The 27,780-nt window shown below is 38.5% G+C and overlaps 1 protein-coding gene across 2 annotated transcripts in view; it reads right to left on the minus strand.

The window, feature by feature from the left end:
• HHAT (hedgehog acyltransferase) overlaps positions 1-27,780 on the minus strand; it is a 145,602-nt gene that overhangs the window by 110,929 nt on the left and 6,893 nt on the right. For both annotated transcript variants that reach the window (XM_064648300.1, XM_064648299.1), the window contains exons 7-8: positions 26,988-27,159; positions 14,918-15,068 (exon numbers count right to left, since the gene is read on the minus strand). In XM_064648300.1, coding sequence (XP_064504370.1) covers positions 14,918-15,068; positions 26,988-27,159 — 323 coding nt within the window. The remainder of the gene's footprint in view (positions 1-14,917; positions 15,069-26,987; positions 27,160-27,780) is intronic.

Genomic DNA, 27,780 nt, shown 5'->3' on the forward strand with positions numbered 1-27,780 from the left:
TGCAAGTAGATCCTCTGTGCAAAACTACTGTGGAATCCTTTCTTTCCTCTTTTCTGCTCTGTACTGCACTAAAACACAAGGGATAGCTGTGAATTCTCTCCATGATAAAGAATAACCAAAAACCCCCTTATGTCTCCTTCAGATATAGAATATACCAAGAAGTAGACCTTCCAAGTGCATTCTGCTCAGATTGGTGAGGAAATTAACTCTGAGGCCTTCTGACAGTAAGTACAAGTTAGATCACATTAGATTACAAGAACCATGTCTGAAATCTCCAGCACTAACAACATACATTGACAGTAACTGTCAGCGTTTCTTTCCATTTTTCATTTCCTCCATTGCTCAGACAACTCAGGAGAACCAAGCTCACGAACAACTAATGGCAAATCTTTGATGCTACATGAAGGTATCTGCTGATTTGAGACATTTACTTAATATCCTAAGTATGTGCCAACTTTATGTGAGTACCAGTATAATCCCAGATTAACTGTGTGCCTAACAGCACAATTGAAAAATGCAAATGTCTTATTTCCAGTGCTGGACTTGCTCTGAAATAGGCTTACATTTCAGGTACACAGCAAACATTTTGGCATATACTAAGCTCTTCAGCATTCTATTCCAAAAGCATAATTGGTCATTTGAGTACAACACAGTCTTATTTTAACAGTACTGCTTGCGATGTGCTGCTTTCTACCTCAAAGAGCAAGAGAAATCATCAGATAGTTAATGGCATCCTGATATCAACAGATAGATAATGAGCTGCAGAAATCCTAGGAGTTAACAGAGAGGGAAATTCCACTGGTTCGGCTGGGTGGAGAGGAGCAAATTTTTCACTTAAAAGCTGCCTTGCAATAGAAAAACATTACGTCAGGAACATGAGCTGGTCGTCATTAAACCTGTATTTTTCACATTCCTTTCCTGAAATCGTTGATCATTTTACATTATTGTTACATTACTGTGCAATTAAACTGCATGCAGTGCATCCAGTTGTCTTTTTTCTTCATTCCTCCTGCCTGGACACATACTGTAATTTGGCTCCCTCTCTTCACTAAAATATTCTTTGTTCTACAGACAGTTTGCAGTATCAGAGCTGCCCACAGTGTGTTTTTATAGCTCTGAAAACCTTTTCTTCCTAGGACCAAAAACTCAGTATGTTTGTGCTGGGATGGCAAGAAGAAGAAACTGGTACAGTTTCAGAAGAGAGCTGTATGCTAAACAGCCCTCTTGCACTTCTTCAGCCAAGCTCATCTGCTCAAGTTCTTCAAGCTATTCTCTGATGGCAGTGACCAACCTGGTACACTCTCTGAAGGGACAGAAGAACCAAGCTTCTTGTGGACAGGGATGTGGAGCACAAAAATATCATTGCTTTTGACACTGAACCAAAAGCCAAAGGACTTTGCTTACCACAAGCATGGAAACTGAAAGGTCCTGCTAACTTGAGATGATCAGAGCTGAAGGAGGTTGGGGTGGATAAAGCTAAGGCTGAGTGGGTTCAGACAAGGAGGGAAAACAAGACAGTTTGGGTAGATATCATGACATGCTTCTCTCATTTTTTCTTCTCTCATTTTTCACTCTTTGCAAAACATAATGCACTTGCTACTAAAAAAGTTTTGTAAGTTTTTTTCATCTGGGCTTTAGCTATTGAATATTTTTTGGAAATATTTTAATAAGTATTAACAATGAACACGCACAGAAACAATTTATTAGAATAAATGAAAAAGAAAAATTATCAGAGCCTCACTAGGTGCAATTCAGCATACATAGACAGGGTCCATTATTCCTCAGTTGATTTTATACTGATACATTTCAATAGTCTACCCAAGATCCTCAGTTCTCAACAGTGTAAGCAGTTGTTTAACTGTGCTATGACCAAAAGAATTTTGAGAATATAAAGCATCATCTGACTGCGCAGTTAAAGATCCCACAGGACAGCATCATTGATTACGTCCAAAAGCAAGAACAACAAGGCTGAACAATTTCAAATTGTAAATGGAAGAAATGGCTGCATTACTTAAGGCTATGGATACTGTGTACATACATCTTGGTTAATGAATAGAAACATTGTGCAAGACAAAAATATTGAGTAGATAGGATTATGGGAGGCTACTTTTGACAAAAAACTACTACAGACACTTTTGACCGTTCTGCTTGTTCATATTTAAATACATACTGCAGCTAAGTCTACAAATACAGTGAAAATACAGTGAAGTAGCAGAGGCAACAGATCTGGTAGATGCATCTATTCTCATATGGAAAAGTTAAAAAGGGGTAAAGAGGGTTTGTAGAACAATGTTAAGACTGCAACCTGGGGGTGGAATAAGCACCTTCATTAAATGAAAAAAAGAGAACAAATAATCACACTGTATTGGCATTAAAAATGTCATAGCAATCCCTTCAACATCAGAGGACTCCACCTATGAGGCATGACAGTGTCCCTCGCAATTAACACAAAATTACACCTGCCATATAAAATACATCCACATTTACTTGATATTACAGTATAGTCTATAATGAGCTTCACACAGCTTGTAAAATCCTGAGGTTCTCTGCAAAATACACAATTTGTCTGGTAGTTCTTGCAATTTAGGATACCTCAGTTACATAAAGGTTTCTGAAATGCTTTCAGAAATCCTGTAATGAGCACAAATTTTCAAAATAAATGTTCTTATTAAAATCTAAAACAAGAGAAAGGATATCCACAGCAATATGAGTGAAAAGTGATTTACCAGTCAGATTCTCTATTCTATTCAAATGTTGGTAGCAATATAGTATTTCGAATTTGTGAAAAATAAGTAAAATCTAGTTTATCAAAATAGTAATGGTCTTTGGACAGAACAAAATCTTGACTAGTCAGTGGATCAATAAAGGGGAGATATATTTAACCTCAATTTCATAATCATAATTACATATTGCAGATAATTTGATAGGGGTTTTTTTAATAAAAACATCCCTAATTCTGTTCCTCTGAAGGGTAGTTTTGAATCACAGTTCTATACACACCTATCAATGCTTTTGTTAAGCATGGGAGTTTTAGTTTGATAGAATTCAACAAACGGTTATACATACGATCCATCATCATCAACTACACTAAACCAACAAAGACCTTTTCCAAGAGGTCTTTGAAACCTCTGCCTGCAAGCATACATCTCTCTCCTCAAGGTACATTTTCAGAATTATTTCACAGACGTGCAGCTTGTGCTCTGAAAGCTAAATGCATAATGCAACAACCTGCCTCCAAATTTGCATTCAGCACAAAGCTGATGGGGGGAAATTAAAAAATTATATGCACATGTCATCCATTGGATTGTTCACTTTCCACAAAGCTGTGCTTTCCTTTAACTGAGGTCCACACTCTGGTTCCTCAAAAGAGGAATTGTGTGAGCCTTTAGCATACAACTTTTAAACTCAATGAAGTTATGCCAGCCTATTCTATTTAAGGACTTGACCCCACATTGACCTAGATGAAAACTGCTTCTTATTAGCTGTTTTAGAGACTACAATTTACAATTCCAGTGTGATGGCTAAAGGACCCCCACACACAATGAGGTTTGATTGTTCAGACCTCATGCCTAATGATTTACAATGATACAAAAAACATAAATACTGAGCACATGTCAGGATCATAAGAATCAATTTTAAGTTAAGCTGACTACTAGAGACATTTTTAATTAAATTAATTGCAATAAATTTGAATCACTCAACTCTGATTTTGTATATCCATATTTCTAAGCCATGTGCTGAAGAGAAACCAGCGAAGTTTGTTTTCTGCCAGTTCCTCCCCAGGACTGCTGGGCTGCACGCTACTCCTGGAAACAAAGCATGCAACATGCAGCATAATCTGGGAAGATATGGCTAATCATGTACTTCAGCAAAGATGCCCACTGCAAGCATCAGCACTCAAAAGTAGGCATGGTTCTTACTTTGGGCCCTACTTCAGGGGAGTAGACCTACATAGATAGTTTGCCATTTGTAAAAAAAAAAAAAAAAAAAAAAAAAATTCCGTAGATGAATGTAGATGAAGACAGGTAAATGTGATACTGTGTATCCACAGACTGTATTGCATAATAGACAGAAATATCCCAGACACCATAAAAACAGTTGTGTTGCCAGTAAACACTTCTGAATGCAGAAAGGGGTGGTGTAACTTCTATTAGCAGGAGAGGAGTTCAAGCAGCAGCACTACCCAACAATTCCCCCGAGCAAACAATATAATTGCACTTAAATCTCTTCAAATCAGTTAGCCTAGTTGCCATTTATGGCAATGATGAAATCCAACAAGTAGGTTACTTGTTCTAGTTCTAGTACTCTGGATATTCACCATCTCAAAAATAGCATTGTAGTTGCTGCAATGTTTCAACAACGGTTCTTTGCCATTCCTTTTAAAACATGGCTAAATTTGACATCAGAAAGTCTAACTCATTCCCATATCCTCAGAGTAGCCTGCCCTATTTAATTGTAGAACTGTGTTTGCAAGGCCAGCACTTCCATTAGCTGTCTTCTCAAATAAATGTGGCATTTAGCCAGTGAGCTGCTGACCAAAAGTCTCTCCCACAACAGAACATTTTGCACTGGAGACTGAGAGGTCATTGAATGGCATCTGCTTTCACTGACACAGCACTCAAGTCACTTCATTGTTCCTAATTCTCAAGCAATGTCTTACTGGAGGAATGCACAAAAGACTGTAAACACAAGAATTCCTCTGACAGATGCCCCACCATTTAGCAGTTCCAAACTACTTTTCTGGATTCTCCTATATCTGCTCATGTTTTTTCTAATGCTGCCTGTGGCAAGCTTCCCAGCAGGCAACCCCTCAAAGATGTATGCTTCCAAATTACAAATAATCACAAGTCTGCAATGTAAATCTGAAACAATTTTTAGAGTCTTGTCTGAAGAGTAAGATTACTACCAGGAAAGCAGATAAAGTCTATATACAGATTATTTAATGTCTCAATGAACTATGAAACTTTCTAAAGCAAATCCCCCGGAGGGGGCACACCTACCAGCTAAAGTATTTTCCAAGTAGATACTGCTACCTATTGATTCATTCTCATCATTATTAAGTAAACATGTGGGAAAGCCAGTCATATTTTTTAAAGACACTTTGCCTGTCTATAGCTTGCATTGATTCAGACAGCCTTCTACAAATTTACCTGAAACCTACACCTTCTAGCAAAGCTTGTCTCTTCAGTGACAATCAGGACAAGTCTTCCTCTAAATAGCATAACTGCCACCATACCCTACATACACTATTTATAAAGCTGATGCACAACTTGAAATAGAAAAACAACAATTAAATTGTCACAGATAATGTTACAGTAGAAATAAACACAGCAAGTAAACTGAAAATATTCACTTAAAATGCCTAGATTATTTAGTGTTGCTAGTTTTTAAAATGAAGATAGATGCGTAATAAAAAATGCAATGCAATCCAATATAATAATCTGTCTGGATTTATCTATAACCCAAACTATGGAATATACTTTTGGACACTGAGCTTTTAAAGTCACCTTGTAACATTTTTCTGGGGATTCTTTTGCCACATACAAGCATGTTCTTGGAGCTATCATTTTCAGCCTTTCAATTACTGCAATACACTTGGTGAATTCCACCCACATATAGATACTAGTCTGATATGGTAGCAGAATTGGGAACAAATATATATATGGACCTCTTTTGGCATTCCTTCAAGATAAACAGTAACAAATCCTTTCATTTCCTATGCATCTCCATTCTTACCGTGCAACCTAGAACAAAAATCCTAGCTCAACCCAATAAGAAAATTTCTGTTTAAGTGAATTCAATGTTCTTTTAAACATCAAGATATTAAGAACTCGCTAAGCCTAGATATCAAGCTTCAGTGGACTGTCTTTTGTTTGCAAGCTTTGATTTTAACCATCTGCAATGCAGCAAACTAGTAGCTTTCTTTCATTTCAATGTAAAAACACAGCTAAAAGTAAAAAAAGAAAATCTATGTTATTTGAAAGAAAAAATATGAAGACTGTCAAATGCTTTCATATCATATCTTTGACAAACAATTTCTTGTTACAGTAATAATAAGCAGGACTTGTATATACACGAAGACATCTTTTTATCATATTCTCTGACACTTGCTTAAGGACATACTGGAATTTTAACACTTCATGCTTAGATAGAACACTTTGAATCTGTGTTCTGTTTCTTCCTGGAATGATTCAGCAGTACAAACATTTATCTTATTTCACAAAAAGAATACTCTGTAGTTATGTGATCACTTAAGGTAAAACTCTAAACATTTTACTCAGGAAGTATTTACTGCATAGCATCATAGGAAGCAGCTAGGGATTCCTGAAGCCATAAGGGTGGTGGAAATCCACAGTGAAATCCTGACCCCATCAAAATCAGCAGCAAAACCCTCACTAATTTTAATGGAAACAGAAATACACCTGGATTGACTCTGGACAGCCTGTATAAGGCAGAATACAGTCCAACTTTGGTATACATTTTGTTAGACACAACTTCACCTCCAAGTAGAAAGCATCAATAAGTCTCAAAGCTTCATCTGCACAGTTTCAGTTATTAGCTGGGATCTCAGGCTGGAGACATGCATAGTAAAAATAACCTACAGTGAGACAGCTGCAAGGAGAAAGTTCTTTTGAGGACCACATACAAACACTTCACAATGCTAGTGGCCTCCAGCCTATGAATTGGATCCATGACCTAATATGTTTTGTTGTTTTATTTCAAATCAAACACAGAACCTGTATTATATCAGAAAGCCTGAGGAAAGTTTTAATGATTGTATGCAGTGACTCCCCCTCACCCCTGTAATCTCCTGGCCAGAAAGAGAAGCAGAACTTTCAGCAGGCATCAGTCATTGCCAGTGTTAATGTAAGATTACACACAGGTCTGCCTACTCTGGAGGCTTTAAAATAAATTAATTCTGTTTCTCACATATCCGATCACATTGGATCTTGGTGATACAGTTCAGCAGACACTTTCTTAAAAAGAGCAAGTCTCATTTGTATTCTGTTAATCTCTCCTACAACCCTTCAGAAGAAATATTGCTTTAATTTTATACCTTCCCCGATTCTTCAAAAGCCTGTGGTAGCTCATGGAGAGCAGATGAAACCTAATGCCCATTAGTGGCAAACTCCCATAGGGTAAGTTTTCCCTCAGTCTTTCTCACATAAGACTCTTGCACTGCAGTGTGATTGTCCAATTACTGTGAGATCTCTCCTCTTATTGCAAACAGAACAAACAAGTTTATTAACAGCCATTACTCATTTTCTACAGTATTTGAGAGCCAGCAGAGTGCTGTTTGCTAAATGTGAACAGCAGTAATAGTTTGTATCAATGCAGAGCTCTATGTCAACTACGGTGAAGAATGGGCATCACAGGTGATTAGCAGTAGTGGGCTTAGCTTCATTGTCAAAAAAGCCCAGCAATTTTAAATTACAGTAACAATGCAGTCATTACACAAAAGAAATTCCAACTATAATGTAATTTAGATCCAAGTAGAATTAGGGTGCTTCATTATTTTGCCTCTTTTTACACTCCAAAGAAACAAATAGATTTTTTTCTCTTCTGAAGAGATTTAAGGAACCTTTTAAAGCTTTAATATAAACAGAAAATTGAGCTGTACAGTGGATAACTGTAGCATGCAACTGTAGCATTTAGCTGATTTCAAAAAAGCAATTTAATCTTTTGTCTTCATCAGTGAGAGAACAACTACTGGTCCAGAACTACAGTCTTTCACATATTCAAGTGATATGTTAGCTAAAAATCTGTCACAGATCAATACCCAGCTTTAAGCATCACAATAGTTAAAAAATACAGTAAATCAGGGAGAGTATTATTTTCCAACTTTAGAAACAAGTTATTCTACTACTAAAAATGTGCAGTAATTCTGCAGTTAAATGCCCAACATTGGGGGCAAGAAGCTGAGGTATTCTGATACTGGCAAGCAGGTGTAACATTTAAAGGCTACGTGTAACTCCACGGCCTTCCTAAGGAAGGCTCTCCTCTTCCAAAGCCCACCCTGACTTAAGCTGCCACTCCACACAGTAGCTGTGTGTTTAACACCAAATCATACTGCTGAGGGGTACCAAGGGATTGTAGGTGGCAAGGACACACAGGGAGATCTGCCTCACATTCAACCCCAGTTCCTACATACCAACAGAAGGAAAAAGAGCCCTTCCTTTTCCAAGACTCACACCCAGAATCCTCAAAGAGCACAAAAATCTTCTCAAGAATGAAAACTAATATTCATTAAGCATTTTAAAGCACATAAGCCACCACTCTATGCTTACATAAGCTTTCCATGATGAAAGTGTTCTTTTGTATGTTATTTCTACTACCGATATGGGATCCGGTTCAGTCTACTTGTGCAGACAGGACACAAACAAGATCTTATGATTTCACAGTGTTAAAGTCAGCAAACATAGGTTTCTGCACACTTTGGCAATATTGATTTATTCTATTCTTAATTTTCAATACAATTTTCCCTTACTTCATAAGCACTAGGCCATTTCAACACTATTTAGTCCAAATATCCTTTTAAATCTTTTTTTCATATTTAAGATATCGTGTCTAAAAATATAGAATGGGGAAAAGATGCCTTTTAATTGTCAAATAGAAATCTGCAGCATTAACATTTTTTTAAGATTAAAACCAGCTTTTAAAAAAAGCTAGATAATTAAAAGACGTTTTTATTTTAACCTGATACACTGTCTACAACACACTGCACAACTTTTTTCTTTGAAGATATCAAATGGTGGAAATATACCAGAAGAGACACCTAAACTCCAGAGGAAAGGGAAACATGGATGAGCATGTCCTTCCTTTTCTTGTCGCTCAGGTGCAGCTGCTGCATATTCCCCATCACAGGCACAGAGTGCTTTCCAAACATAGCTGTCTAGAACAATAGGATAAATACAAATCATGTGAAAATACCTGATCCTCTTGAAGCTGGCTGCTAGGCCATTTACAGTACTGAAAATTAGATTCTCTGTTCACAGTACAGGTAGACTTGGTCCAGCATCCCTGGCTTGAAGCTACAGACAGCATCCTTTCCCCAGGCACAGAACCCCAGAGAAGTCTTCCTACAGCTTTGAAAAGCATCTGTTGCTGTTGCTGCTGCAATCGTTTTCACAGCAAGCTGGGCAGCAGGTCTGAGCCACAGATATGGATATGCTATTTAAATTTTTTACCAGGCTTCGGGTGATTCACACTGAATCCCCTCTTCAAACTGCCATGGAGATGTGGAGCTTCTTTTGATTGCCTGCCTCTCCTTCCCCCATGTAAATTTTTCAAGGACTGGTAACTTCACTGACTCCTGAAGATACCTGCCATGTAAAGGAGTTTGACTTATCATTTAGCATCCTTCCTTTTTGCCCTGCAATTACCTCCAAATGAAAGCACAACAATAACAGCAATTTGCTGTTATTACTATCATATAATCAGAGAAATAAACCCACAGGAAGGAGAAATTTAGGGAGAAAATCTGCTACCTCCAATTTCAGACCATCCATCAGACTATCCAGAAACACCACAACAAAAGAGCACTACAACACCCAAACAGAAAGAAAGACCCTTTCCCTGTTTGTTACAGTACAAGCCTCTAAAGGTGTAAAGGCACATTATTCTGAGCCCAGAGGCAGGGATGTCATCGTGGCTACACATATCTGCAGCACAGCTGTAGTTGTTATTGTTATAAGCAATTATGTTTGCATTAACTTGTGCCAGACATTGGCTATTTGGAAATTTAAGGGGGCAAGCTTCCCAAATCAAGCATTGACAGAAACACCATTTCTGATCTTATTTAAATGCAGGGGTGAAAAAGCACTCAAGTGATTACCTTTCCTCTACAGGTCAGGAAATCCATTTTCCTTGCTTAAAAATCTATTCCAGTCCTCACCATAAGCCAAGAATAGGCAATTAAATAAACGCTATCAAGAGTTTAAGTCAACAATAAAAGATGGGAAGTTTTTGCATGCTATTCATCATTCCAAAATTACTGCACATGGTCACAGTGATCTCTTGTGCTCACACTCACACATAACATCAATATCAGACTTGTCTTTTCCCAGAAAGGAATCTGAAACAAGGAGAAAACCCCCTGCTACTGTCCTTTTTGATAGACATACACAAGTGGCCATTCCCAGAGGGAGGAAGGTTTCAGGAACAACAGTAAATGTAGACAAAAAGTATCAGGATGCAGAAAAAACAGATGCAGATGAATTTACATTATCACTTTTAGATTCATTTTCTAAGGATTGGTTATAGTGAAGAATGTGATTAGCCCACAGCAAAACTCTAATCCATAATTTGGAACAATTCACTAAGACCTTGCACATTTTTTTCATGTAAAGCAAATGCTTCAGCAATAATGAGGCAGGTAAACAAGACTGAACTGCAGACAATCTCTTGCAAATCACAACTCAAATGACATTTTTGGATGCCACCAAAACGTCTATGGGATAAACTTAACATGTGTTCATACAGAAGTGTGAATGTGTGTCTGTACATGCAAAATACAGCCCTCCTAGTCCACCTGTTATCATGCAAGAAAATGGGGGGTTGACATGTCAGACTCTTCTCTGGTCAAGTATCAGGGTGTTAAACACAAGGTGGAATCTAGAATTTATAGCATAGTACTTGAAAATGGACAGATGTTTACCATTGCGTCTTTCATTTTTCTCTGGCAGCATTTCTTCAACTCCACTTTCTTTATCCTCGATGAAATTCTGTTTATGGTGAAATTTACTTTCCAAACACTACTCCTTAATGCCTTCCTGAAAAGCCTCCGTCCTGCCTGAGACTAACCTATATTAAACATGCGTCAAGTTTTAGCACAATTTGTCCCAAACACACTTGGCTCCAGATTATTTTGGGATAAGATACTTGGGAATGAACAAATTTTAAGGTGGAAAGACAAAGAAGAGGTCATAGAATGGTTTGGGGTTGAAAGGGACCTTTAAAGATCATCTATCCCAACTCCTCAGCCATGGGCAGGGGCACCTTCCACTTGAACAGGTTGGTCAGGGCTCTGTCCAACCTGTCCTTGAACACTTCCAGGGATGGGCCATCCAGCTTCTCTGGGCAACCTGTTCCAGTGCCTCACCAGTTTACCTCTGAGTAAACAATTACTTCCTCTCAACCTCTCATCTTTCACTTTAAAGCCATTCCCCCTTGTTCTATCACTATCCGCCCATGTAAAAAAAGGTTCCCTCTTTCTTGTAAGCCCCATTTAAGCTATGAGGTCTCCCTAGAGCCTTTTCTTCTCCAGCTTGAACAACCCCAACTCTCTCAGGAAAGGCACTTCAGCCCTCCGAGCATCATCAAGAAGTGTTGTGCTTCTGCACATTTCAAATCAGTCTATGACCAGAGATAATTGGTTTCTTATGCCATGCTGTTCCCATGGCATGTCAAAACATATCCAATCAGTGTGTCCAATATCTTTGCAGAAGAGCACTTGTCACATTCAGTAACACAGCACAGAAACATAAAAATAGAAGCACAATTTTTTTTTCCACAAACAGCAGCAGGCCTGTTGTCCTGATTTACAAACTGAAAAGTTTCTTTGTGGAATAAATTGCCAAAGTCATTTACCAAAAAGTCAAAACTGATATAAGATTTAGTTATGTAGTATCTATTGTTTCTGTAGTTTCCACACCACTACTCTTCCACTAAGATATTTTTTCATATTGAAGTAATTTGCAAGTTTCCGTAACTTTTTCGAGTTGCACTACACAATTCACACCTCCACCTGAAAAGTTGTATGGCAGACATCAGCCTTGGCTAGTTCTTTAAAAGCACTTGCAAGTTTCCAGCAATATTGGTTCTCTCTCAGAATTCATTTCCTTGCTTTTAACCTTGGTGACAAAAACTAGATTTTAATGACTTTTTTATGACTTAAGGTAAAGCAGACCCTAAAAACTAAGTTCATGTGCCACTGAACTGCTATCCTCTCTGGAAATCAGGAGCTCAGAGGCTCCATTTCGCAGCTGTGATAAAGGTTTTGAATAGCAATATCTTTATCATGCATTTATTAGCTATGCAGCTGGATATTTAGCAAGCTAATGATACCCTGGTAAAATGAAACCACAGTAACACATTCAACACCTGTATTTGTCTCGAGACAGCAAAAGAGACTGATAATTTTTTTACTTGAGAGACTGTCTTGATTAAATATGGCTTAGGGAGAACCTACTATAAGGTTGATAACTTTTTTAATTAAAGTCTTTAATTTTTAGATCTGAATGGACAAAATTTAGTTTATTGTTCAGTACCATAAACAGAGAGACAGAATACTTGATTTCATTCTTTGATTCCTGCTTTACTTTTCAGCTCTAGAGAAACTTCAGATACACTGTGGTATTTTTCTTACCTTCCTGACTGAAAGCTCTTCCACCTGCTGTATCACAGTGAATTATGTCAGCATGTACTGATTATAAGTGACATTGGTCTGGATGGGTCAGATCAAAAGCTTCGTTATGCTCAAAGGACACCAGGTGGTGGTGGAAGACTCCTAAGTAGCATATTTGCATTCCTTACATTGTGACATTCATGTTGCCTTTCTCTTCAGGCTACCTTCTCTCCTTCTGCACTGCTGAAAGCTTTGAGACATAAAAACAACAATAACTGGGTCTTCAAAAGCCTAGCCAGCATAAAACCCTGTTTCTAACAGTATTCTCAAGTGGACACCAGCAAGAAGGGTAAGAGTGAGCCAAGCATACACAAGTGCTTTTTTCTGAGCAGTGTCCCTGATGCCAGCCAGGTAACAGTGGTGTACTCCATATCAACTGGATCATTCCCGGACACTCCATTTCCCAACCTGGCCCTTAGAAGCCTTTAATAAGTTTTACCAGACTACTGTTTTATGAAAACAAAGTCTAGTACACATCTCACTCTATCAGCTTAAAACTAGGCACGGCATCATTAACATTTAAATTTGACCTACTCTAATAAAGTTGCTATGAAAATTCACATTAAAGTCCTTGTATCACAAACTACAACAACCTATTTAGCATCTTAAGGAAACACAGTGTCACTTTTCCGAAGGCTTTGCAACATGAGCCATTTACTTTCCCCATTTTTGCTGGCTTTTATGCTACACCCCCAATTTCCCAACTTCCTGTTCTGTTTGGTCATACAGTTCAGAAAGAAAGGCTATTATTTCTACTTCTAACACAACATTCCTATACAACATGCCAATATACCACATAAGACTGCAAAGCCTCTGGGTAGTGTGATTGAAGAGTTTAACTGTAAAGGCAAAAGGGCATCATAATTCAGGGCATTCATAAAACTTCTTAGAAAATTGAGAACGACCCATAACACTAGCAGCTACAGAAAGCTCTACTATCTACAGGACTTTGAGAGCAAGAAATCAAATCAGGTATATATTAACTGACTTTTTTCAACACTCAAAGCAAACAAACAAGTTCAATCGATGAGGTAACATTACTTCTGACAGTGAATGTTTGATATGAATTAAATAATTAGGCAAAAGGTAAATATCAGCACTTGACATTTTTTGCTTCTATAAAGAAATAATTAAATTTTCCACTTAGATATTAGTTCCAATTTTCTTACAAATGTTATGAATATTTTTTTAAGGGGCATCAATGTTTTTACTGTGATACACCACACTTTTTTGCAGGTGTTGAGTACCCTTGCATGCCCTGTTACAACTACCTGGCACAGCAGCGTCATTGGTATTTGTGAAGTTCATTTTCATCTGGCACCTCCAGAGCAATATACAGATTCCCTGGAATAAGAACTAGAAACAGAGGAAAAACTGCTACTGTTTGCGAATTTGCTTGCAAGGGCCAGCAGGCCAAGAGATGCTGCTCTCAGGAGAGTGCCTGGTAAAAATGACAAATTTCTATATTAACTCTGTAAGTCTTAAGTTCAAACTCTGAAAGAGCATTTAAACCAAGGCAGTTGTTAGTAGCTCAAATAATTTTTAATAGTTCACCTGTGTTCTGCACTCTATGCCTGCTGCATTTCTTTGAATACTACAGATCTACAGTTGCTAACTATTATAAACTATAAAGCTTTCTTGTTACAGCTAGCTTCAAGCTGAAAACAAAATTAAAATCTCATCCAATAAAACTGATAACAGCAGGCCCACTGTTTTTATGACTAAAATGAAAAGCTTTATTCATATTGCAAAGCAGTCAGAGACAAGATAGGGTAAGCACCATTCTGAGAGGCTCTGCATTAACATAACATGAGGAGTCTCTGCACTAAAAAGCTGACAAGTCTAAATCATTTCAGGAATGTTTTTAGATGTCTGGGACACAGAATTCCACAGACTGAAGGAATATTGGATAGTGCAGAGAAAAACAAGGGAGGAGAGAAGTCAAGTGAATCCACTGCTACACAGAAGCTAAATATTAAGCAGAATCCCCCTGGGAGACAGTTTTCAGTAAAAAGACTTCAGTGAACACTGATTTAAAGCAACCATATGATTCAAAACTCACAGGTTTATGGTGAAATATTGTTCTGAAACTTCCTTAACAACAAAAGAGATTCAGAAATTCATCCTACTTTATAAACAAGTATCATTTTCATAGTACTTCTAGTGTGTTGAAGGCTTTCTCTACCATATCACTCTGCATATTGAAGGGTTATAACTACACCTTTCCTCATGTGATCAATCAAGCATTTATTTTCCTTCTCTGGGAGGAAAAAAATTATGAGGATGAAAATGCTGAAAGAGATGCTTGGCCTTATTTGTCCACGCAGTGAAAAAAGTAACCATCGAACTGAAGTTCATTTTAAAAGTGCTAAAGAAGAATCATGGGTGTAAGAGAAAAAGCACAAGCACATGAAAGCAAACATATGCGTGTGTTCATGTTCACATACATGTTCTTATACACTGACTGCCATATATCAGTAATAAACTGTCTGAAAAGCAATAAGGACTAACCTCCACATTTTAGTGAAACTGTGCATCAGGCTCACACAGCGAGGCAGAGCTGGAGGTTTGAGTCCATCCATTTGAAGGAGGAGGGCAGGAACACCATACAGAACCAGGTATTTCATGTAAAAAAACAGTACTTGAGCTAGAGCCAGGCCACCTAAAAGAAAAAAAATAAATAAACATACCTTAAACAAGGTCTGAAATATTTTTAAAACCTGTTAATACTGACTACTTCCAAACAGCAATTATTCAAAGAACTAAGACAAGCATCATCAGTTGATGGGATAGACACCAGCTACTTTTGCAACAGCCACAGGACGAAAGCACATGCCCTTATGACATTAGACACACATACAAAATAATACCATCATTCCAATATGAAGGCACAAGTATGTATCTGTACTTCCACCTTCAAAAATCTCTGGACTGTGGGTGTTGCTATGAAAAAAATAAATACTGACTTGAGTTAAAATCAGAACATACTGATATAAGCAATGAACATGTACTACAGAAAAAATGAAATTTATCTTTGTAAAAAACAAACAAACAAACAACCACTCTACACTTTTTGCTACAGAACAGATATAAACAATGGTTATCATTGCAGCTTATCCTGACAGCCCCACAAACATCCCACATCCTGTCAGATTAAGTTCTCAGAAAAATACCCTCTACAAGGTCCCTTCTGCTGTAGCCAAGGCATAGAAGACTGGAACTCCACTTGAGATAATGCTTAAAGCATATTTCAATTTTTAAACCCACAGGACAAAGGTCTCCTTAAGGTGCTCCAGCTACCTGATTTCCAAAGGAGAAATTTTGGCAGTGTGTTTGCTCATGATTTAACCTCAGGGTATGGCATAAAATGTAGCATCTTGCACAGGTGTGAGGTGAAAATCATACATATTCTCAGAGTCATTACTCATGCAAGTAACAACCTTTGAATGTATTACAAAGGAAGATGATTCATATTAATATTCTAAATGTTTTCTGCTGAACAAAATGGCATTGACCAATAATCATAAGTAGAAAGCCAGTAAAAAGCAGAGGTTGACACATTTACAGAAACTGGTGAGTTCATTCCTAAAAGACCCAACTTTGGCAAACTTTTCCATCTAACTGCCAATTTACAAAAGGAAAATCTCACCACAAAGAAGGGAAACTAAAATTATTATACTTCAGTAGGGAAAAAAAATTATATAATGCAATTTTTACATTTCCTTTCATTCTAGTGTTCTGCTTTGCCTCAGTCATATTAACTAATTTGACTGAAGCACTTTAGATATTTAGCCTAATTTTAAATCCTTCCAGCAGGCTTTCCTTGGAGACAAAGTTTTCAATCTGACTGCAGCAGTACAAGTCCACGAACATTTAAATAATCTTCCTTTTCTGGGTGCAAAACATCCCTTTTGCGTTCTGCTGACTAATGAGTATACTATGGATGACAACTAATAGTTAAACATTAAAAATTCATCTACTGTATAGCAACCTAGAGTGAAATTCTGGCACTAATGATGTAAAATGCAAAACTCCTGCTGGCCTACACATGGCCAGTATTTTGCTACTACAATCCAACATTTTTAGTTTTAATATTATGACCCATGCACATTATAGGAAACAGTTGTGACATACAAGATAAAAACTGATGTTAGAACAAAATACCAAGACATGAAGCTTATGTTTTTTTTACTTCAGGGGAGCAGCCATCTAGTTTTCAGTAGCATTTTCCCCCAGAGGGAAACAAATAATCAGAAGCACAATTTGGATACTAGCCAATTAGCTCCACATTAGATTACTGCTAAATCATCTATACCATCAACTTTCTGCTTTAATTCCCATCTCATTCAGAGTCTCATTTCTTTTCTGGCAAATTTCATTGGAGAGCTGAACACCGACACCCACACAAACCAATTATGAAGAGCACAGCTGCCCGTGCAGTAGTAAAATTCAAAATCCTTTGGCTGTGCTTGATGGAAAGATATTTAGAAACAGAATTCCACTCTCTTGAGACTTGAAAATCAATACATTTGATTTTAAATACAAAGATGAAAGATTCTGAGTTCTCAGACACAAAGATATGCAAGTTTTAGAAAAAAAGGCATTTTCACCCATCTCCAGTAACACCCATGTAAGTTGTCATTACTGTAAGGGACAGACAGCTCAGTAGCAGTGGTATCTGAAACACAGACATCACATAACCAATCACTACCTGGCACGCACGAGCTGTTCTGCGAGTGGCAATTCTAAGAGTCACAATAACAGCAACGCAAAGGTCCCTGTCAAAATACATAGATTAAGTTCTCGTTGGTTTTGAACTCATCCCAGAAGTATGACAGTTCTGGACACACATGGAAAGCTAAGGGTAAGATTCATAGCCACGCACAACAGCTGGATGGCATCGGTAACAGGCACAGCCTTTAAATCTTCTTGCACACCCGAGACATTCCAGCTGCTTTGCATTTGCTCCATTCTAGCACAAAGCAGCCAGAATACACTGCTTCACCTGGTTTAAAAACATGAAATCAAAAACAAATTTTAAGATCAATGCCAAATTTCTCAAATTCATTAACACTATCATGTAAATTGTTCTCTAGCATTTGATAGAAAGCTTAAGAACTCGTCCTCACACATGACCATTATCTTAAATTGGAAACAAGCTATATTAAGTGTATATTAAAACACATCTAAGGGAAAAAGTATTGCCAGAATTATCTTTTCCCCAAAATAAATTAGTTCAAAGGATTCGGAGTCAAGGTTAACTATTTTTTTAAAATAGAAATGTGTTAAGGGATAAAATAGTTAAAAGTACCCAATCTTGACCCCATATACTCCAACAGTCAAGCTGTTTGAAGTCCCAGATTAAAGTAAATTACTTTTATAGAAGTTGGTATTTTCAATTTTTCATCTTGTAATCCTCAAAACATTTTAGGTTTTCCTATGCTTTAAAAATGTATTTATAGATCTTCAAATATTTTCCTTAACCTTAAATTTACTGCAAAACTGTATTTCCTAAGTTTCATAGAGTTTAGTTTCAAGGATAATTAGAATTTAGAATATTCACAAGTTCTAATTTGTTTTAGTCTACATATACTCAGAACTCTGCTTAGTATTTTTTTGACAGAAGTTAACAAATAGCAAGCAACAAAATACTTGGATCCAGGTATTACAAACCATACTTGGCATTTTTCTGTCCATAAACTATCACCATCACCAAAACTCATGGTCAACTGTAGCTTAGAAGGCAATTTTATGATGAGCACATCACAACTTGACCATTTTTGCAGCTACATTGACCCTATGACATTACTGACTGCAGATGCTTGTTTCTGTCAAGTATTAGGACAGGTTCCACTAGAAAACAGAGATAAATATGCAGTCACATTCCAAAAGAGTTACTGACACGTGGCAGAAGTCTAATAGGAAGCAGAGATTTATAACAGCTCAGAATTTGGGGCTGCATCATCAAGTTCAAAATATCCCAGCCTTCCAGTAGCACACAAGAAGCAAGAAACATCCTGATGTGTATGGAGCAGTGGCAGGAAAGTAAATACCACAGTGTTTGTCCTGGAGGCTAAGTGCTTATTTTTAGACAAAGCTAAATGGACATAAAGATCCCAGAATGAAATTACTTACACAAGACTAAACAGAGCTGTCAAGGGACTCTCAGTCAAGGCATAGACAGTTCTTCCAGGTTACAGAAAACCAGAAGGTTTTTCAAGCACACACATGCCTTAAAGGCATCTACCTTGAATATTCCCAAGGTCTTTGAGAAACCTGGTCTAGTGGAAGGCGTGTTTCTTCACAGTGGCTAGTATGGGGCTGTGTTTTGGACTTGTGCTGAACATAGAGCTGATGAAAACACAGGGATGTTTTCATTACTGCTGAGCAGGGCTTAGCAAGTCAAGGCCTTTTCTGCTCCTCACTCTACCAGCAAGAAGGCTGGAGGGGTACAAGGATTTGTGGAGGGGAGTGGACACAGCCATGACAGATGACACAAACTGACCAAAGGGATACGCCATACCATATGCTCATGCTCAGCATGTATAGCTGAGGGAAGAAGAAAGAGGGGATGTTCCTGGTGGTGGCGTTTGTCTTCCAAAGTAACCACTGTGCATGATGGAGCCCTGCTTTCCTGAAGATGGCTGAACACCTGTCTGCCCATAGAAGCAGTGAATTAGTTCCTTGTTTTGCTTTGCTTGCACATGCAGCTTTTGCTTTATCTATTAAACTGTCTTTATCTCAGCCTATTAGTTTTCTCAGTTTTATCCTTCCAATTGTCTTCCTATCCCACCGCAAAAGGAGTGAGCAGCTGTGTGGTGCTCAGTTTCTGTCTGGAGTTAAGCCACAACACACGAGTAAAAAAAGTAGTCATAGAAGTAGGTTAATTAACAATACTATCTGGAAGTTTATCCTGCAGAAAAGATTAGAAAAAAAATTACTTTCCCAGACACACACTTCTTTATCTAAAACAATGAACTACTTAATATTTTAGAAAATAAAATCTAAGACTCATGTTCACATTTCCAGTTTTCAAAACAGACATCAAGATGCCAAATATTTTATCAGTTTCTCCCTATAATCTTGTAGGATGAAAGAAGTCTCAGATCACTCTTAGTATTTCATAATGCACACTCTAATTTCAATAGCAAAACACTGCATGCTTCTTAAAATGAACTCAGAAATCCATTTTCTATCTATGGGTTTATTAGAAAAAACTGCACACACATGAAAACCAGCACCTTACATCCAGCCTACACAGACTACTCAGGTAGGTCTTACTTTCAAGGAGGAACTCATGTAACATGTTTTCTTCTAACAAATTAAAACACAGAATCAGCACTTACAGATTAAACCATGTGGCTCCATCTTTAAACAGATCACATTCTAGACTGACTTACATGCCACTCATATGAAAATACCCTTTTGAAGTATTAGAGCCTAGTTAATAGTTAAAACAATGATTGTTAATTGACCCTAACTTGTGCATACTTCACTACAAAAAAAAAAAAAAAAACAGCACATGGTTAAGACCAACACATTAAACCCACAGAGCATTCGAAACATTCTATCATACATGTGTACATCTCAGATGTATGTCTATACATCACACACCTGACAAAGCACATATAGATTCCTAGTCAAATATATTTTCACATCTACAGCTATTAATATCATAGATAAATCCAGTGCAACGATTGTATTAAACAATACATTCTCATGCAGAACTCTGACTTTCATCATTCCCTATACCTTGCAAGACTTACATGAAGCTCTGCTCAGATGAGCAGAGATGAGTAGATGGTGCTGAATCACCATTACAGGATAAATGTGAAACCTCATAAGGGAAATATAGGCAGTGCTTTTTCAACATCTGCCTTCTCAGAATTGAACTTCACAAAGAAATGAACTAGCAACATACTACATTTGTTTCAGTTTCTATATGATACAATGTACCCCAGCAGAGTGAATTTTACCATTAATAGAAAATCACTTGTTTCAATTTAAGTTCTTTCAACTAATGCTACTGAGCTCCCCATTATATGTGAGTAAATTTGTCGTTCAGATACAGAAGCCTGAAGAACATACATTGAAAAGGATCACCAATCTACCTGTCCTTTACTCTTTTCCCTGGTTTTATTACATACCATATCTGAACATTACTCAGTAGAACAGAACCACCTCTGATCTGGCCTAGTGTAGCTATTCCTCCAGTATGCTGCAGTTCACCAGGATACTGGACTATTGGAATTCATAGTGGCTTTTATTCTTGGTGCCTGCAAATCTTCATTTTACAGTGTAAAATGTAAAGGTAGCAAATTAATCCAAATTAACTTTAAAAACTGAGAAGAACGATCTGTCATGGTTTCCATTAACATGGAATACCAGTCTTCCTACATTGTCATTTTTAATTCTGAAAGCACCCCATTCTTTCAGACAATCTGACTGATGCTACCAGAATGAGATGCAGCACTGACATAAAACCATGGAATTGCTACAAACATTGCATTTGATGCTCAACATTAAAAAAGCACAAATGCCCTAATATTGCTCAATATGTCAATAGCTAACTATCCACAGACAAATATTTGTGAACATAGACACAATGATTTGTGAATTCTGGAAAATGCTCACATTCTCCAAACAATGGCTTCCTGGGACCAATAAATAACAGTTCTGTGCTTGCACAGCTGACATTTTTAAATTAATTCTGTGTTCAGACATTAACATCCCTTCCACAAACTGAAGGGACACAGAGATATGGCAAACAGGCGCACATTTGGATACAGCCACTTTGTATTCCTTATTCTGTTCCAAGTGTGGGAGCTCATATTTGGCTACTGGAAAGCTACATTGCTTGGTATGACCTAGCTTTTTATATAATTCCTAGCACAGAAGATCAGCACTGCTGAGAAGGATTTGAAGCCAAGGTTTGCTGCAAGGACAGGGCTGTCAGGAGTAGCAGGTCTTAGAAATGAGGCACTCTGAGGAGAGCACCAAAGCCCAGGCCATGAGCAACCCTTAGTACTGTGCTGTCAGGTGCTTATGTCTGGTGGGGGGCTTGGAGAGCAGTAATATCTTCTGCTGGGAAAGAGAGGTACACCACTGGAGCCCACTGCATTGAAGGAATGCACAGGCCAACACAGGAGTCACTGAAGAAACAAGTGCAAAATTTCACATAGATTTTGTTTTCTCTATGTCATACTATCTGGAGGATATGGCTGAATGCCTTCCCCAATATCCAGACAAGATTCCCACTGTCCTATACAGAGAAGATTAAAGAGCTATGGATGATGACTGAAAATCATTCATATCTCAAGCTACCCAAAAGACTTAGCACTGGGAAATCTAAAAGCTCTTCTCCTCAAAGCTAGCTCTCATCACCTCCTCTTCCTCCACACCAAAGACTGACATTGTTATTCTTGCTACCAAACACAGGTCACCGAGGAAGCAAAACACAACTGCATACTCAGTTTGAAATGATACTCTTTTCAGACCCATGTAATGCAGCTTTTTGTTAATGCACATGGCATTAGATCTTCAGTACTATGGCCACAGCTTCCTGCAATATAAATATGCAAGTTTAAAGAAGTATGTGCAGAATGCTAAAGGAAACAATTTAAACATGAGGAAAAATATGTAGTAGAAGAAATTCTGACATCTGTGTGGCATATGGGGATTTTGGTATTGAGTAGGGGAGGGGATACCCTGAAAACAGATCCGTAATATTTTCTTATTTTATTTAGTCCACGTAAGATGTGGATGCAATAAGCTTTTTCTCATCTCAAGGTCAGAAAGCCAGCAAAATGTCTTCAACATGGAAAAAAATTTAACAATAGACTTCATACTCTCTAGCTGAAGAGCTTAAATAATGAATGTTCATTTTCTCTCTTAGTAGAGAAGTTCCTCTACATAACATGAAAAATAGCTTTAGGAAAACTGCTGTTTTTCAGAGGACCCTCCAGTTAGGACTCAAACTATTTCTCATTTATACCCCCCAAAATCCAAGAGGCATAGTACAACAAGACACTTTCTACTCATTAAAGGATTGATGCACAGAGGGATGCAACCTGCACTCTCTCAGGGCAGGTTGGTTATTATGTACATCCATAGCATGCCAATCCACAGGGCAGGCACAGAAGCTATCTTTACTGGCAGCTGCCAGGCACAAGCTAACATAGGGATAGCAGTAATCCAGGGAAACAGGGGGCACCGGGAGAGAAGTGAAGGTTCTACCTTTAGACAACCTAAACATACACTGTCCTCACTCTTCTGTTCACAATTCCCAACACTCTTATCACTCAGTTAATTGCTTTGAATAATGCCAGTTACAAATATAACCTGCATAAAGCAGCAATTAAAGAGATTGCACAGATACTTCAATGACAGCAGTGCTTCCATCCACAGTACCCCAACAATGCAGGAAAGCACATGCTGCATGTCCTGGTTTGGGCCAGAACAGGGTTAATTTCTGCAGTAGCCAGGAGGGGACATGGCTAAGACAGTTATTCTATACCACCTGAGGTCATTGTAAGAGGTGGGGAAAGGGACTCTCACTTCAGAGGAGAAGGGGCTCTTTCAGGTTGAGCAAGTGTGGTGGACAGAGCAGTGGAATAACGCTGGTCCCCAGCCAGATGAAGTAGTTGGAGTGGCATGGATGTGGCTTGAGCTCCACACTCTCTCTTTTGTACACTTTTGTTATTAATATTGTGACTGTTCATTTTCTTATTCCATTGCCATTTCCAGTATTCTTATGTCAACCTGTGATCTTTGCCTCTTGGACTTCCAATTGGAGGGGGGGAGGGGAAGTAACACACTTTTAATGGGAGTACTGAAGTGGAGAATACCGTTCCTAAACCACAACACACATCATTATTTACTCAAGAGATAGGCTTCATCTATCCAGATTACATAGCCAGTGAAGAGACTGAAGGATACTCATTCAACAAGCAAAGAGTGAAGCAAGGCTACAATGCCCTCTGTGCCTTTAAGACACTACAGTAATACATCTCCCAAGGAACACCAAACAAAAAACCCAGCTGGGTTATTTGGGACAGGAGGTAATTTCCTGTAGAGAGGGAGAAGCTCTGCTCTGCACTGGCTTTGACTTGCTCACATTCAGATAAGTAGGAGAACACACAGAACGAGGCATTTGCAAGTGAAATGCAATGAATGGGGTAATATAACCTATAGGTCAAGAGTGCTGGTACGGTAATGCACATACTGGTTCATAAAGGGCATAGAGAAAAGAACCTCACAACATTTGACCTACCAAAGACCCTTGGTTTAGTTGCCAAAACACACAAGTCTAAAAATTTTAGAAGTTGAAGAAAAACTAAAAAACAAAAAACATACAATTCACAGAATATACTAACAGTAGCTAATGCACATGAACAGTAATATTGAAGGCAGCTTGCACCTTTGTTACAGTTAAATACACAGGCATCAAAACCATACCACTTTGGTATATTGCTGCATGTATAAACTCATGTGCCTATAATTCCATCCACACAAGAGAAAATACTTCTCTTACTGTTGGGTAATTAACATTCTCCCAGATACTATTTTTCTCTTAATTTTCTTCCTGTGTGCCCTCAGCAATGTTACTTTAGGTCCCTTCAGCATTTATGTTTTACATGGCCATAAATGACAATGTTGTACACTAGCATTTTTAAACAAGCACTGTAAGTCAGTCCGGGTTTAGTTTAGGGTTTATGAGTTTTTTATTTCTTTGCTGTCTCACCTCACAGGAACACCACACAGTGATGTAGAGCACAATTGCAGCTTCACGCACATGAAGTGTAGACTGACATTGCCCTTGGATGCTGACAGCAAAATCTCACAACACTGTTGTCTTTACCTGCATTACTGGCATTTATTGCCCATTGTTCAAAGTTATCCTGGAAGAAAAATGGAGGAGCAGATATAACCTCCCTGATTACAGGTGATTGCAGAACAGCCTCACAGTCTTTCCCCTAAGTTTACCAGACTATCACAGCAGCCAGGCATCATGGTAAGGGTAGATGCTCCATGCTGCTTTGAAGCTGCTGTAGTAAAATATAAACTACAAAATGAACAAAACTCATCAGTGCAAAAAGGCTTATATATCATGTGGTTAATCCTCCTGAGTCAACAGCAAGCTGCTTCCTTGGTCTCAAGACTCAGTTATCTGATATAACTGGTTTTAATAAAACAGAATGCAAAATAACAGGTGTTTGGCTCTGTACAAGAACTGGTGTAGAAGCATGGTAAGATCCATAAGGGTCCAGTAAGACTTAACAAAATATTACTAGCACCCTTATTACTCATATATTGGTGGTTCCCTAAAGCAAGTCACAACAGTGGCCTATCACTGGTTTGAGTCTAAGGAGACCTCTACAATCATTGTGATTGTGTTGGATCTGGCTGGGATGGAGTTCATTTCCCCCATGGTAGCCCTCACAGTGCTGTGCTTTGCACTGGTGGCCAGAGGGGTGTTGATGGCACACCAGTGTTTTGGCTACTCCTGAGCACAGCGTTGGTGCTGTGGTATTCCTTCTGGGAGAGGACACAGGTAGGCTGGCTGACCCAGGCTAGCCAAGGGAATATTCCATACCCTATGACGTCAGCTCAGATACAGAGGCTAGGGAAGAGAGCTGGGGAGGGGGAGTGGGGGATTCATTGTTTCCAATGGCTGCCTGCTAAGAAACCATTGCACGTGCTGAAGCCCTGCATCTCGGGAAGGTGGCCGGACATCGCTGCTGATTGGGAAGTAGGGAACAAACCTTGTCACTTTTCACTTCACTTTTGGGTGCGCAAGCTTTTGCTTTAATGAACTGTCTTATCCCAATCCACAAGTTGTTTTCCATCTTACTCTCTCTCCCCTTTATGACTGGGAAAGGGAGTGATAGAGCAGCTGGGTGGGCATCTGGCATCTAGCCGAGGTCAACTCACCACAGTGATAAACCTGCAGAAAAAACTTTTAGTGACCAACTTCTGCTTCAAAATCTCATCTGTGGTATATCTTAAACAGCTGCTTTCATTAAAAAGATGAAGCTCAGTAAGTAGAGTTACATTTTGAATACACCTCTCCTAAAAGCAGCATCTCCACAGGCAACTCATTAAAATACAATCATTTGACTTGAAGTCAGACAGCTTTACAGTCCAAACTTGCTTTAACACTGGCTTTCACCATCTGTTGCTTTGAGGCATTTTCACCTTTTCTAATCATCTAATAATCTATAATGCATTTTAATTCTCAGGATTACACACTTTTTTTCCATCAAATAAATATACAGCCTACAGTGTTGTCTGTGAAGTAATTCACCCTCAGCTCCCCTTTAAAATCAACATTGGTAGTCTTGAAAGGAGGGAGGAATTCACCAGTAGCATCATAGCTGGAATATTTCATCCCTAACTCAGTATCTTTGCCTGCCTTACCAAGTGGCCAGCTTTTTGTCACATACACAAACACCAGGAGTGAACAGATTTAATTCATCAATGAATTGACATTGATAACACAAGAACTCAGAATCTACTTTCTAAACAGTGAATGAGTGCGGAATAGAACAAACAGTGAACCACAGAGGCAAACCTCTCACTTTCTTGCTCTCCATCTGCCCTTGCCCTTTTTTAGATATAAAAATCATACTGAAATATGTATTAAGTGTTTATTTATGCACCTACAGATAAACACAGAGTGCACACATTGCCCTCTGCTGACCAGCATCCAATGCACAGGTATCCTCCAACACACACTGCTCTTCATAGGTAATCTTCAACAAACGCTGGACAGGACCATACCAGTGTGTATATTTCTCCCTGGTGTAAGAGACACCTCCATCAATTCAGAAATCACCAAGAGCTTTTCAGAACCTGCTTTTAAGGTCTGGGGTTTCTTTCTTTTGTTCCTCCTGCCTGGTGATACACATAGCTGGGAAGGGAAGGGAACAGAAATCAAGTCGACCACATATGACAGCTGTTTACAAACCATCACCCAAAGCTCTTGCTGGATTATGCTGCATTTATCAGCACTTTTTCCTCACAGTTGGGCATTTTACTGAAATATCAGGAAGCTTGGGCAAGGGCAGAGGTGGGGGAGGCCAAGCAGGAAAACATAACCAAGAGGTACTGACTGCTAAGTCAGGTCATCATATTTGCAAGTCCTTCTCTCTACTAGTTTCACGAGTTCTGTAATTTTCCTTTTCAACATGAACACAGCCTAGAAACATCAATCAGAAGGAGATCAATAATAATTCTTAACATCTCTCCTCCTCCATCCCCACACTAAAAAAAACTCTTTTAAGTGTCCACTTCTATGACTTGAGGAGGAGAGGAGGAGAAACACTTTAGACCACATTTTATAGACATACTTTAGATTGAAAAATGTACAGAATATTTTTAATTTAGGAAGCAGCTCAATACATTCAACTAAGCTTATAGAGCATCTACATACTATATTAAGAGCCTGTAGACCACCTTTCTGACAGTGGTTGGCTATAATGTACTACTCAAGCATCTACAGATGGACATAAAAGAGAAGTAGACTGGGGACCTTAAAGTGGGAGAGAAGAAAGATTTCTGCTATTGTTTCTATACTCACCCAAGGCCCAGTAGGATGCAGACTCCAAAGGCAGAGCACTACTGTAGAGAGCATGGATATACATGAGATGAATCATCAGCTCAGCCAGGCACCACCAAAAGAAAATACGGATTATGCCCACGATTAAGATGCTGAGATTGCTCTTCACACTGAAAGCTTCTTGTCTCCTCATCTACAGAAGAAATCCAAAGAGGTTACCCGGCACATAACTGACTGCTTTAATCAAAATACTCATCCTGAGAACTTTTTGACTACATCGTTTGGAAATTCCTGACATACGCTTGAGGAAGACTGTCTGTCCATTCTCAATCTCAGTAAGCCACAGAAACCAACAAGAAGCCAAACACAAACACACTGCACCAAACTCCTGTAAGAAAGGTCAAGTGCTGTTAACCTGAACAGAATCCAGACACAAGACTTTAACTCCTGTAACTTGATCAGCCTCTAGAGATATTATAAAAAGATTAAAGAAAGCACAGCTATGAAGAAGGTTTTCCAAGTATCAGTCCTTCCAAACACAGAAACAATGACTGCTTGCTCTTAAAACACCTCCAACTTTTAACAGCTACAGGGAATTGATTACTTGAAGACAGTTCTTAATTTTTCTCCTGTAGCATTGCCAAAGTCAGCAAGACCTACGTGACACGCTGAGCAAATGGGAATGCAAGTTAAACACCAGATAAGACAAGGTTTGCAGTTGACATGCTTCTCAAGATGCCCCAAACTTACACTGCTAACTACAGTAAAGACATTGGCATATTATTATTGCACCTTCTTTCTGCAAGAAAAGAGA

This window comes from Pseudopipra pipra, chromosome 3, assembly GCF_036250125.1.
Source record: "Pseudopipra pipra isolate bDixPip1 chromosome 3, bDixPip1.hap1, whole genome shotgun sequence".
In the NCBI taxonomy this organism is placed as follows: Eukaryota; Metazoa; Chordata; class Aves; order Passeriformes; family Pipridae; genus Pseudopipra; species Pseudopipra pipra.